The sequence below is a fragment of the Oncorhynchus mykiss genome, chromosome 7, assembly GCF_057628025.1.
Source record: "Oncorhynchus mykiss isolate SJ-2025 chromosome 7, ASM5762802v1, whole genome shotgun sequence".
Lineage (NCBI taxonomy): Eukaryota > Metazoa > Chordata > Actinopteri > Salmoniformes > Salmonidae > Oncorhynchus > Oncorhynchus mykiss.
The window spans coordinates 11,506,604-11,520,838 of NC_143028.1; the positions used below are offsets into that span (position 1 = coordinate 11,506,604).

At 40.6% G+C, this 14,235-nt stretch overlaps 1 protein-coding gene across 1 annotated transcript; it reads right to left on the reverse strand.

Moving 5' to 3' along the window:
• Positions 1-2,610: 2,610 nt before the first annotated feature.
• On the reverse strand, positions 2,611-13,798 carry LOC118936280 (uncharacterized). The gene is made up of 2 exons (XM_021611030.3): positions 12,963-13,798; positions 2,611-7,014 (listed from the first exon to the last, which is right to left on the reverse strand). The coding sequence occupies exons 1-2, from the start codon at positions 13,044-13,046 to the stop codon at positions 5,242-5,244; spliced, it is 1,857 nt and encodes a 618-aa protein (XP_021466705.3). The 5' UTR covers positions 13,047-13,798; the 3' UTR covers positions 2,611-5,241.
• Positions 13,799-14,235: the final 437 nt, after the last annotated feature.

A 14,235-nucleotide genomic window follows, 5' to 3' on the forward strand; every position in this document is an offset into this window, starting at 1 on the left:
CGTCCCTCTAAACTTTCAGCTCACACAAGGAGAAGACTGATCAGAGATGCAGCCAAGAGGCCCATGATCACTCTGGATGAACTGCAGAGATCTACAGCTGAGGTGGGAGACTCTGTCCATAGAACAACAATCAGTATATTGCACAAATCTGGCCTTTATGGAAGAGTGGCAAGAAGAAAGCCATTTCTTAAAGATATCCATAAAAAGTGTCGTTTAAAGTTTGCCACAAGCCACCTGGGAGACACACCAAACATGTTGAAGAAGGTGCTCTGGTCAGATGAAACCAAAATTGAACTTTTTGGCAACAATGCAAAACGTTATGTTTGGCATAAAAGCAACACAGCTGAACACACCATCCCCACTGTCAAACATGGTGGTGGCAGCATCATGGTTTAGGCCTGCTTTTCTTCAGCAGGGACAGGGAAGATGGTTAAAATTGATGGGAAGATGGATGGAGCCAAATACAGGACCATTCTGGAAGAAAACCTGATGGAGTCTGCAAAAGACCTGAGACTGGGATGGAAATTTGTCTTCCAACAAGACAATGATCCAAAACATAAAGCAAAATCTACAATGGAATGGTTCAAAAATAAACATATCCAGGTGTTAGAATGGCCAAGTCAAAGTCCAGACCTGAATCCAATCGAGAATCTGTGGAAAGAACTGAAAACTGCTGTTCACAAATGCTCTCCATCCAACCTCACTGAGCTCGAGCTGTTTTGCAAGGAGGAATGGGAAAAAATGTCAGTCTCTCGATGTGCAAAACTGATAGAGACATACCCCAAGCGACTTACAGCTGTAATCGCAGCAAAAGGTGGCGCTACAAAGTATTAACTTAAGGGGGCTGAATAATTTTGCACGCCCAATTTTTCAGTTTTTGATTTGTTAAAAAAGTTTGAAATATCCAATAAATGTCGTTCCACTTCATGATTGTGTCCCACTTGTTGTTGATTCTTCACAAAAAAATACAGTTTTATATCTTTATGTTTGAAGCCTGAAATGTGGCAAAAGGTCACAAAGTTCAAGGGGGCCGAATACTTTCACAAGGCACTGTATAAGTATTTTCAACCAGGTTTTGCCCACTGGGTAGTGATCTAGGCTAGAGAAGGTTTATTTACAGTAGAAGTGGTCTTTACCTTTGGACAGTTAGACTCTTGTATTTTATGAAGCCAGACAGCCAGGACAGTGTTGTGAGTATTTGTGTTTGTATTCCTAATGCATCCCCACTCTTCCCCTTCATTTTTTTTCTCAGTCTAACGTATCTCTCAAATTCTTCTATTTCATCCAGCAAATGTGTTAGCCCAAACTCTAAGAGTAGAATCTCCTTTCATCTATTGTTGGTCATGGTGAAGTCTTTATAGTATTTCAATGAGGTGTTGTACACATTTGTGAACCTTCATTTAGCTTTTCTCCTAAACTTGCAACATCTTGCATCCTGCTCGGCTTAGGATTCATCAATATCTTCTTTGAGCTCCTCTTCACCTTGGTTCTCCTGCATTTTGGGGGGCAGTCCTTCCCCCTCAAATTCTGTCATTTTTCTAATTAGTCATATTGGGCAGAACAGGCATGGAGATGGGCAAAACCAAGCACAATCCTATTCGTTCTAGCATTCATGTGCATATTTCTGTTAGGGAACGTCTACTCTAAAGTGTGCATATGCAATAACTCAATTTGCCTTTGCCCCCCATAAGCAAAGCTATTTAAAAAAAAGACTTTGGCAATGGGTAAAGTCTACAAAACGTAACATTGGGCTTCCTCTCACTACCATATTTGGTAGGGAGTGGAAACCCAAGCAGATGCTTCACATTTATACATCCAGTGAAATATCGGTCTATGGAGTGGCTATTTTTATTTCATTTAACTAGGCAAGTCAGTTAAGAACAAATTCTTATTTACAATGACGGCTTACCAAAAAGGCAAAAGGCCTCCTGTGGGGATGGGGGTTGGGATTAAAAGTATAAATAAATTAAAATATTAGGACAAAACTATAGTTTGTTAATCATGAGAAGAGAGTAGAGTCGGAAACTTTCCGGTAATTTTCCAATGGGAAGTTAAGTCCGGGAATTTGGGGAATTTTGCATAAATTCATCCAAAAAAAATGTTTACAACAGTGAACCTTTTTTTTGTGGGATATACATAAGGTAATTCTAGGTATTGTGGCATATTTTGTTTAAACTATCCCCAATTCAATGGAATTGCAACCCTCTGCAGGTACAGTGCATTCCTCCATCACATGTAGAGCTGATTCTCAAGATCTTGCACACTAATGAGACACAACACACACATCAAAGCACCCAACAGGCTGACCAATACAAGGGTTGAAAAATTGGTAGCCATCCGGGCAAATTTGAGGCTTTTTGACCCTGACATCCTCAAAAAGGTTGGAAAGTGACAGTGAAGATGAGGCTTCAGAGTCTGATGTTCAATAGGTGGACATTGAGGAGGTCGAGGGAGTAGACATGGAAGCCTGAGAGAAAGACAACCAAAGCTTTAGTTTCTAGACTATCATTTTACAGACATATGTTGAAAACGTTTTTGGGACGTCCCTTTTGTTCTTCAGTGAAATCATCCCATGTGAAGATTCAACTCATTTAATTAAAGTTAAATTCATAACTAAATAGTTGTTTTTATTTCTATTGGAAGGATTTAATAATTTGCGATTATGTCTACTTATGATAAGGTAAAAGGTGTATGTTTCTGTCTCCATATGATATGGTAAATATATCCAATGCAAAAAAACATCTACATTTAAATGATATTAATTTGCATACATTCCCCTTAATTCCCACAGAAAGTTTCCACCTCTGAATACTCCCCAAAATGTGCAACCCTAGAAGAGACAACACAACACTACAAGAGACCTAAGATGACAACATAGCAATGCAGCAACACATGACGGTAGGAACACAACATGACAACAACACAACATGGTAGCAGCACAAAACAGGGTACAAACATTGTGCTGTTGTCTGTGCCCAACAAAGGGCAAGGTAGAGACAACAATACATGACTCAAAGCAGCCACAATTATCAGTAAGTGTCCATGATTGAGTCTTTGAATGAAGAGATTGAGATGAAAGTGTCCAGTTTGAGTGTTTGTTGCAGCTTGTTCCAGTCGCTAGCTGCAAAGAACTGAAAAGAGGAGCGACCCAATTTGCAAATAAATTCATTAAAAATCCTACAATGTGATTTTCTGGAATTTTGTTTCTCATTTTGTCTGTCATAGTTGAATTGTACCTATGATGAAAATTACAGGCCTCTCATCTTTTTAAGTGGGAGAACTTGCACAATTGGTGGCTGACTAAATCTTTTTTTGCCCCACTGTATATGGTGTGTATGCGCAACTATATGGTGGTGACCAAGGTAAAATAAACATTGGATATGCGAATCACATGCATGTTTAAATGTCGTAAAGAGCTTGCAGACATTTTCACTTTGTCTGAATGCCGAGTATAGAAAGTCCAAAAGTGTCCTTGGCTCCCGCCTGCCTTCACTGCCGTTAACAGAATTGCCGGAAAACTGTGGTCAACAGGCTGGGGTGAAGTACAGTGCCCCGGTCGCCCATGCATCTCAGCTAGCTTGCTATTGGCCTGCTGTATACCAGAGTCCTGCTTACTAGCTAGCGACACCGGTAGACGGTGTCCTTCGCTCCCGTCTGCCCTCGCCGTCGTTAACAGAACTCAACAGAAATGTGATTGGTACCATCGTTAACAGAACAGGTGGAGGCGAAGGACACTGTCCACCGGTCGTCCCTGTCTCCCGCTAGCACAACAAGTGGGTGGCTGGGACGACACGTGTACTAACTAGCTTGATAGTTAGCTAGCACACGGCATCGCCCCTGCCTCCCACCTGCTGTATACTGAAGTCCCCCTTATGACTAGCTGGCTAAGCTAGCACAGTGTCCTTTGCTCCAGCCTGCCGAACATCTGCCCTCGCTGTCGTTAACAGAACTAGAAGAAAAAGGTGCCCGACTGGCGAAGGGCGAAGGACACTGACTACCGGTGTATTGTTAGCTGGCTATCTTTGTCGCCCCCTCCCTTCTTCTGTGGGGTTTATCGGCGGCTGGCATCCAACGCTTTTGTGCATTAATGCCATCTAATGTACTGGAGCGCCCCTGCCTCCCGTAACTTAAAAATGTACAAATAGAAGTATAAAGAGGGGTTCGAACGCCCCGAATTGCAGGCCGCAATTGCACCCTGCTCACAAAGTTCAAGGCCGACGGCATTACTGCAGGCTGTTTCCAGAAAACAGGATCAGTCATTATAGTGAATGGGAAAATGGTAATCGTGGCACCAAAATTGATTATATTATATCAGACTTAACATTATGTCCTTGAACAGATTGTTTTAATTGGTATTTAAACACACACTAATATATATATATATATTATATATATATATATATATATATATATATTTAAAAACATGGGTCGGAACTGAAATTGTTTTCCAATCATTTCGTTCTGAACATTACTTTTTTCTCTCCACTGTTCGGACCAATTGAATAAGTCAATCCATAATTTTATTAAACAGCTCTGCCTATTTTTTTTTAATTACACTTGTTACGTCATCAGTAGTCTACAGTAACCTATGCTTCAGAGGGGAGGGGCAGGTCTCCAAAACACACACACACTCACTGGCAAAGACTTCCAACTGGCAGGCAGACGCTGGAATAAGTTTGAGTGACAGAGGGCTTTGCATATGGGCTTTGTTTACGATTTTTGTGGGACTGGAAAACTTAAAATAATGTTATTAACTGGTTCCCATGCTTTTAAAATAATGGTTCTGTTCCGGAACTTTCGTTTTCGGTTAGTGTTACTCAAATAATGTAGTTATTTTCCATGTTTTAAGTCCGGTTCCCTGAACTGGTTACAACCCTTGATTTAAAATAAACAACTTTTGAAAAAAATAAATACTGCTATGAAGACAGTAATACACAGTCCGTCTGTGAGTGTCTTCAACAGTCTATGGTGCCAATTCCAGGCCACCAACATTGTAGTTAACAGAATTTTAGATTATCAAGTCACAGTGATTAGGTAGGTTCCCACTTCCTGCAATGCCAAACACCATTTACATGACATCTTATTCAAGGCGACTTACAGGAACCATTAGGATTAAGTGCCTTACTCAAGGGCACCGACAGATTCTTCACCTAGTAAGTTTGGGGATTTGAACCAGCAAGCTTTCGGTTACTGGCCCAATGCTCTTAACCACTAGGCTACTGTACCTCCAACACTTCTGCATTATAAATCAAGGAAATTTGAGACACCAGAGTAGTGCCTCTTCTCATGGCGTTTTCTGTCTCCATCTTGGGAGAAGCGTTGTCCACAGACAGAGCATTGGTATGGTTTCTCTCCGGTGTGAACTAGCATGTGTCTCTTCAGTGTCTCTTTTCGAAAGAATTGCTTTCCACAGTCTTTGCACTGATGATTTCTCTCTCCAGTATGAATCCTCCTCACGTGTCTCAACATGCCATCTCTGCGAGTAAAACACTTTCCACATTCCAAACAAGGATAGGTTGCTCTTTCTCCAGAGGTATTATGTGTTAGTATGTGTCTTTGGTATGATTTTGTATATGGAAAACTCTTCCCACACTCAGTGCAGTGATACGGTGTCTCTCCAGTGTGTATTCGCATGTGTATTTTCATGTTGCGACACTCCTTCCCGCAAATTGTGCAGAGAAATTGTTTTCTTTTGCTTAAATGTATCCTGTGTCTTTCAAAACTTTTCTTGTGTGTTAGCTGATGTTTTTCAAGCTGCTTCAGTCGGACAAAGCTTTTCACACAGTCAGAGCAGCGGAAATTACATTCCTCCTTCATATGTGTTTTTTGGTGTAATTTAAGATTATCTAATCGAGCAAAACTTTTGTCACAGTCAGGGCAGTTGTAAGGCTTCTCTCCTGTATGTGTTCGCTGATGTCTTATAAGACGATTCGCTTGTTTGAAGCTCTTACCACAGTCGGAGCAGATGTATGGCTTCTCTACAGTACTGAAACTCTCGGTCCAGTCATCAGAAGTATCTTCAGGATCCTCTTCATTCTCCTGCATTGTTTGGGTTTGTCGCAGTTTTTCTGAGTGTTGATTCTTTCTAATTGAACTTTTGCAAGACAATTCTTTTCCTGGCTGTGACTGGACTATTTTTCTTGGTGTTTCTGCATGCATTTTAGTCTTCTGCCTGCCTCTGCTGGTGGTTCTTTGCTGTGTGTGCACACGGTCTACCTTCAGTTTAGTTTCTTCCGTCTGTGTGACATGTTTCTCTTTCATATGCATTTTTTGGTGTAATTTAAGCTTATCTAATTGAGCAAAACTTCTGTCGCAAACAGGGCAGTGGTGAGGCTTCTCTCCAGTATGTGATCTCTGGTGTCTTATAAGAGCCCTCACTTTTCTAAAGCTCTTACTGCAGTCAAAGCAGTAGTGTGGCTTCTCTCCTCCAGGACTGAAACCCTCGATCCAATCATCAGAGTCATCAGTATCTAGGGGCTCCTCTTCTTTCTCCTGTGTTGTTTGGGGTTGCTGTGGTCCTTCTGAGTTTTGATTCTTCTCTGATTGGCACTGGACATTGGCTGGGAATTGCTGTTTGCTATGTGAAAGCTCACTCTCTACATTTGCTGCACTGCTGGCAGCTTTGAAGTTATTCTCCGGCAGGTCCTGTTGCTTTTTCACAAGTTCAGTTTGACGAATGCGTGTGACAGCTTTATCCAGTGTTAGTTCTGGGTCAATTTGTAATTGCTTGGACAGTGTTCTGTCACATAAGCCCATGACTAGTCTGTCTCTTATCATCTCACTGAGCAGAGCTCCATAACCACAATGTTCTGACAAACAATGAAGTGCAGAGATAAAATCATCAGCTGTCTCTCCTGCTTCCTGTTGTCTTTGGCTGAATTTTGTTCGTTCTAATATAACATTCCTCCTAACTGCCAAATGTCCATCTTGCTGCTCATTATTAGAACTGTGGAAGTGGTCCCGCTCGATCAGGTTGTCATCTTGCAGGTCTTCTGAGGTGTCCATCTCCTCTGCCTGGAAATACATTTAAAATTGCATAATTACTAATAGGCCTATCGTCTCTGTTCTCTAAAACATTCATTTTGTAATACATAAAATAGCCTACTTTGATACAGTTAAAGTCCATGAGATAGCATATACAATAAATAGCTAAACAAATAACTTAGGGTCTTCACATCTTTACAGTAGTAGCTAGGTCTAATCATTTGAAATACCTAGCAGTATCAACATGATAATGATGATTTGTCATTAGGTCTAGAGATCACCATAGGCTAGTGATCTAGGTTAGAGAAAGTTCATTGACAGTATAAGTTGACAAATGTATTTTCACAACAAAAAAATCATAGAAATCTATAAATCAAAGCAAGTTGTAGGGCTCATTCAGTAGTTTTTACATCATTAAGTAGAATCATATTGAAAAGAATGTTAAAATTATCATTTATATTCCTAAAACATAAGTTGAAATTGATACGGTTGCCGCTTCCGGTTGTCATCGGTTTTAGATTTATAGCCCAGTGTCAAAACACAAATAAAACGTCCAAAATCATCATCAATACATGCAGAAATAAGTTGTGATATTTTGAAAGACCAAACATAAAAATTACTCCCTCCACATACGTGTCACACTTGTGTTCAGATTACTTATTTTGCTAGCTTCGACGCAACCAAGAGTTTTGACATTGTGCACCCTCTTGGTTGCTAATATTTTGATAAATTAATACGTTATAAAACGGCACACAACATTTACCAAGCGGCCACTCTAAACTGGAATTGATTAGCTTGTTCTACTGTAATCAATAGCATGCGTATTCTAGCCAAGGCTCATCTTCTATAACTACTGCTGTAAACACCTTATCTATTCATATACTTTCCATTATGTCTTTACACCATCGTATACAGACACACTGAGGGTACAAAACATTAGGAACACCTTCCTAATATTGAGTTGCACCCCCTTTTGCCCTCAGAACTGCCTCAATTCATTGGGGCATGGACTCTACAAGTTGTCGAAAGCTTTCTACAGGGATGCTGGCCTGTGTTGACTCCAATGCTTCCGACAGTTGTGTCAAGTTGGCTGGTAGTGGATCTCTACTCTGAATAGCTCGTTCCATCTCATCCCACAGATGCTCAATTGGATTGAGATCTGATGACTGGGCAGGCCACTGCAGTAAGCTGAATTCACTCATGTTGGTGGAACCATTCCTGGACAATCCTAGCCTTGTGGCATGGGGCATTGTTCACCAAAAAATATATATATTCGCAGATGGATACAATGCTGCCATGAACCTGATTGGCAATGATGCTCAGATATCCTGTGGCATTCAAACATAGCCCTATTTTTTTTATCAAGGGTCCCAATGTTTTTTACTGAAAGAAGTGGAACTAAGGTTGTCGGCTACCATACCCCATTCGTGTCAACGTACAACGAGTTGTGCATTCTTTGATGGGTCTTTGGGCAATGTTGTACTGGATTGCCAGTTGACTAACTTTAGCCTGTCGGTTGCTCTGCATAATTCGTGTCAGCCTCCTTTGTCCTCTCATCAATTACCCGTTTTCGACCACTGGCCTGTCATTGGCTGGATGTCCTTTGGATGGGGAGTAATTCTTGATAAACACAGGAAACTGTTGCGCGTGAAAAACCCAGCAGTGTTGCAGTTCTTGACCCACTCAAACCGGTGGGCAGTGTTATAGCCCTATTTGGACGGTTATTATTAGAGATGTTGGTTTTGTAATTATTATCCAAGCATGTGTAGTATTCCAGAGGATGATTCACAAAGGATTTGTTTTTCCAAACTGCCCCTTCTAATTCTTATTTTTTTCAAATTTAATTGACTTATGACGGAAGCCTGGAGGTTTTCATCGTAGGCATGAAAATATTTCAATGTCATGTCTCACTGATAGCTCGTGATTGGCTGCCAAATCTATAGGTTTCCCTATACAATTTTTTATTGATGAAGTGTGATCATAAATATATTTTTAGTGATCCATCCATGGTAGATGTCATCCTTCCCAATAACAATGCCATACATTCTGCTGATTTGAGCTGGTGAACCGTATTCACACTTGACTGTGTTTATGGATGAGAAAGTGAACTTGCCATTTCCAGAAAGTTGAGCGGGGATGCAGCTTTGCGATCTGTTGCCTAGGACGGGGCTCTCCAACCCTGTTTGTAGAGAGCTAGCATCCTGTAGGTTTTCACTCCAACCCTAATCTTGCACATCTAATTTAATAATTACACTGAACACAAATATAAACGCAACATGTAGTGTTGGTCCCATGAGCTGAAATAAAATTTGTGTACATCCCTGTTAGTGAGAATTTTATCCTTTGCCAAGATAATCTCTCCACCTGACAGGTGTGGCATATCAAGAAGCTGATTAAACAGCATGATTATTACACAGGTCTACCTTGTGCTTTGGACAATAAAAGGCCACTAAAATGTGCAGTTTTGTAGCACAACACAATTCCACAGATGTCTCAAATTGAGGGAGCGTGCAATTGTCATGATTTAAATTTTTTATTTAACTAGGTAAGTCAGCTAAGAACAAATTATTATTTACAATGATGACCTAACAAAAGGCCTCCTGCAGGGACAGGGGCTGGGATTAAAAATAAAAATATTTTTAAAATATATATATATATATATATATATATATATATATATATATATATATATATTAGGACAAAACTTACATCATGAAAAAAAGAGACAACACAACATTACATAAAGAGACACATAAGAAAACATAGCAAGGCAGCTACACATGACAACACAGCATGGTAGCAACAACATGGTAGCAGCACAAAACATGGTACAAACATTATTGGGCACAGACAACAGCAAAGGGCAAGAAGGTAGAGAGAGCAATATATCACGCAAAGCAGCCACAACTGTCAGTAAGAGTGTCCATGTGTGAGTCTTTGAATGAAGAGAAAAAACTGTCCAGTTTGAGTGTTTGTTGCAGCTCATTCCAGTGACTATCTCAAGCTCTAAACCCTCAGAGGTAATAACCACACCTGTGGGGAGAGGGACATTCTTCTTACCAAACCACATGACCTTTGTTTTGGAGGTGTTCAGAACAAGGTTAAGGGTAGAGAAAGCTTGTTGGACACTAAAAAAGCTTTGTTGTAGAGCATTTAACACAACATCTGGGGAGGGGCCAGCTGAGTATAAGACTATCATCTGCATATAAATTGATGGGAGAGCTTCCTCTGCCTGAGCGATGTTGTTGATGTAAATTGAGAATATCATGGGGCCTAGGATCGAGCTTTGGGGTACTCCCTTGGTGGCTAGCAGTGGTTGAGACAGATGTTCTGACTTTATACACTGTACTCTGAGATAAGTAGTTAACAAAAAGGGCCAAAGACCACTCAGACACCAATACTCCTTAGCCGGCCCACAAGAATGGAATGGTTTACCGTGTCAAAAGCTTTGGCCAAGTCAATAAAAATAGCAGCACAACATTGCTTAGAATCAAGGGCAATGGTGACATCATTGAGGACCTTTAAGGTTGCAGTGACACATTCATAACCTGAGCGGAAACCAGATTGCATACCAAAGAGAATACTATAGACATCAAGAAAACCAGTCAGTTGATTATTGAAGTTTTTCCAACACTTTTGATAAATAGGGCAAAATATAAATAGACTTTTAACAGTTAGGATCAGCTTGATCTCCCCTTTAAATAAAGGACAAACCGTGGCTGTATTCCAAGCAATGGGAACCTCCCGAGAAAGGAGAGACAGGTTTAAAAGGTCGGAGATAGGCTTGGCGATGATAGGGGCAGCAACCTTAAAGAAGCGTCTGACCCAGATGTTTTTCTGTGGTCAAGTTTAAGGAGCTCTTTTAGCACCTCAGACTCAGTGACTGACTGCAGGGAGAAACTTTGAGTCAAACAGGAATCCTGACTTAATGAAGTGGTGATTAAAGAGCTCAGCCATGTGCTTCTTGTCAGTAACAACCACATCCTCAACATTAAGGGACATGGGCAGATGTGAGGAGGAGGGTTTATTCTTCAGGTCTTTAACCAGTTTCCAGAACTTCTTAAGGTTAGACCCACAGAGAGAGAAAATGACTGCAGGAATGTCCACCAGAGCCGTTTAGAGAATTTAATGTTCATTTCTCGACCATAAGCCACCTCCAACGTCATTTTAGAAAATGTAGCAGTCCGTCCAACCGGCATCAAATCAAATCACATTTTATTGGTCACATACACATGGTTAGCAGATGTTAATGGTCACATACACATGGTTAGCAGATGTTAATGGTCACATACACATGGTTAGCAGATGTTAATGGTCACATACACATGGTTAGCAGATGTTAATGGTCACATACACATGGTTAGCAGGTGTTAATGGTCACATACACATGGTTAGCAGATGTTATTGGTCACATACACATGGTTAGCAGATGTTATTGGTCACATACACATGGTTAGCAGATGTTAATGGTCACATACACATGGTTAGCAGATGTTATTGCGAGTGTCACAAAATGCTTGTGCTTCTAGTTCCGACAGTGCAGTAATATCTAACAAGTAATCTAACAACCGTAGACCATGTGGAACCATGCCAGCCCAGGACCTCCACATCCGGCTTCTTCACCTTTTATTTTATTTCACCTTTATTTAACCAGGTAGGCCAGTTGAGAACAAGTTCTCATTTACAACTGCGACCTGGCCAAGATGAAGCAAAGCAGTGCGACACAAACAACAACAGTTACACATGGAATAAACAAACGTACAGTCAATAACACAATAGAAAGTCAATATACAGTGTGTGCAAATTAAGTAAGGAGGTAAGGCAGTAAATAGGCCATAGTAGCAAAGTAATTACAATTTAGCAAATTAACACTGGAGTGATAGATGTGCAGACGATGATGTGCAAGTAGAAATACCGGTGTGCAAATGAGCAAAAAAGTAAATAAAAACAATATGGGGATGAGGTAGGTAGATTGGATGGGCTATTTACAGATGGGCTGTGTACAGCTGCAGCGATCAATAAGCTGCTCAGATAGCTGATGCTTAAAGTTTGTGAGGGAAATATAAGTCTCCAATTTCAGCCATTTTTGCAGTTCATTCCAGTCATTGGCAGCAGAGAATTGGAAGGAAAGGCGGCCAAAGGAAGAATTGGCTTTGGGGGTGAACAGTGAGATATACCTGCTGGAACACGTGCTACGGGTGGGTGTTGCTATGGTGACCAGTGAGCTGAGATAAGGCAGAGCTTTACCTAGCAAAGACTTATAGATTCTCCAGGGTTGTCCTAGGGCATCAACCACCAGCCAGGGTTTCATTACATAAGCTTTATACAATACTTTTTATTGCACATTTAGACCAAATTAAACTGATGCATTTGGCAATGTTCAACTTCAATTAACTCGCACTATGAAGAATAGCTTAGCCGTACTCATTGATAGCCTAATGTATACTTTAATATACTTTTGGTGAATTTACGAGGCATTGCTAGATACATATTACCAAGATATAGCCTATATGCACGGTTCTGACTAACTGCCTGACCGGATCCTCTCTCTAGTGTGTGTTTGTGTCTTCGGTCTGTAGCGTGTAGAATAGCTCAGCATACTCATTAATAGCCTCTACGTTGGTGAACTTGCGCAAGACATTGCAAGCGAAGAAATTGTGAAATACAGTATTGCGATAGCCTATATCTGTTGATTGCGGACACACAGTTGACTGGCCAACATGCCGACCTATGCCCCGCTCTTTATGTATTTGCTGTGAAAGATGCGAGAGTTTGTTCTCATAGTAGAATAAGTAAAATCGTTTCCTGGTTGCAAAAATACTGAATCTTAGGAGTGATACCTAGCGGAATCGATGCTCGACACGCAGACATTGGAGCCGAATAATCGATTATTTGAGTCGGCTCCCCACTACTACCAGTGTGCAGCAGCCTGAACATTCGACGTTCCTAGTAGTCGTCTTGTTTTTGTACCTTCTTACCTCTTCAATGAGCTTTTCCTCAAAACTTCCGTTGTCTTGCATCTTGATTGGCTTAGTCATCAGTATCTTGGGGCTCCTCTTCATCTCGATTCTCCTGCATTGTTTTGGCAGTGCTTAGTTCTCAAATTCCGCCATTTTCTCTGTGTTTTATATACCAAACGAAAGGGGTGCGGGTAAAACCAGAAGCCGAAAACTGCTGTGCTATTGTATACACATCCGTTTTGTCTGCTTGTCTTTCACTTAGATTTGATTCAAAGTGAAATAATGTTCTTTAAAGCCCATCTCACACGATCATTGTTGCTACTGCACATCTATAACACTGTATGAATCGCTATTCGAAACCAGACGCAGTGTTTTGAGATTTATAAAACAAACTTAACTGGTTAGCTAGCTAAACTACTGACCGATAACAAATCTAGCGGACTATTTTCTGCAGTCATTGCCACTATAATTACAATTTTACATGACCGGATGCAAATCACATGCACATCGAAGTATCATACATACTTTACGTCTGAATGCGGAGCATGGACAGAGAGGAAGAGGCAAAGCGAGAGGATTTACTCCTTCCAAAATATGTCCGCGAAATAAGCCTTTTTTTGTATGGAGGACTAAGAGAGTGTTGAATTGCGTGAGGCTTATTTGATCATTCGTTAGGCTTTTACAAATTAATGTATGTGGATGCAGGAAGCATTCCGCAAACGACTCAAGTCTTGTTCACACTGGCAGTTTGAAGTGACACAAATCCTATTTTTTCGCATATCCAATTCGAATCGGCTATTTCAAGCCACCTTTGTAGGTGGTTTGAAATCAGATACAAATCATGTGACGTGTCTGAAAGGTCAAATCTGGTTCATTTAAAGGGAGTCCAAATTGAGCAAGTTCCCCATTATAAATACATGGGATTTTGATTGACGATAAGCTCTCTTTCAAAAACACACATTGAAAAAAAGCAGATAAATAATATTGGTTTATTTTATACATCCTACCTCTCTTTGGAAAGAAGGAAGATTGTTCAAGCAACACTTCTCCCAGTACTTTATGATGGTGATATATTCTACATGCATGTGGCAGCCTCTGTTTTAAAACCTTTAGTCTATGACTCAACACTGGGTTTTATCACTGGGGACGATTTTCATACACATCACTGCATTTTGTATAGTTCTGTTGGCTGGAAGTCTCTGACTACCAGAAGGGGCCAGCAATGGTTACTTTTTGTACATGAAGCTGTTCTTCAGAGACTCCCCCACCACCTCAGCTCACATATTAATTG

Excerpts from the sequence above, each read along its gene's own strand:
- LOC118936280 (XM_021611030.3), bottom strand. The coding sequence starts at position 13,046 with ATGAAGAGGAGCCCCAAGATACTGATGACTAAGCCAATCAAGATGCAA. Across the intron at positions 7,015-12,962 it reads AGGAAAAGCTCATTGAAGAG|GCAGAGGAGATGGACACCTC; the intron begins GTAAGAAGGTAC and ends ATGTATTTCCAG.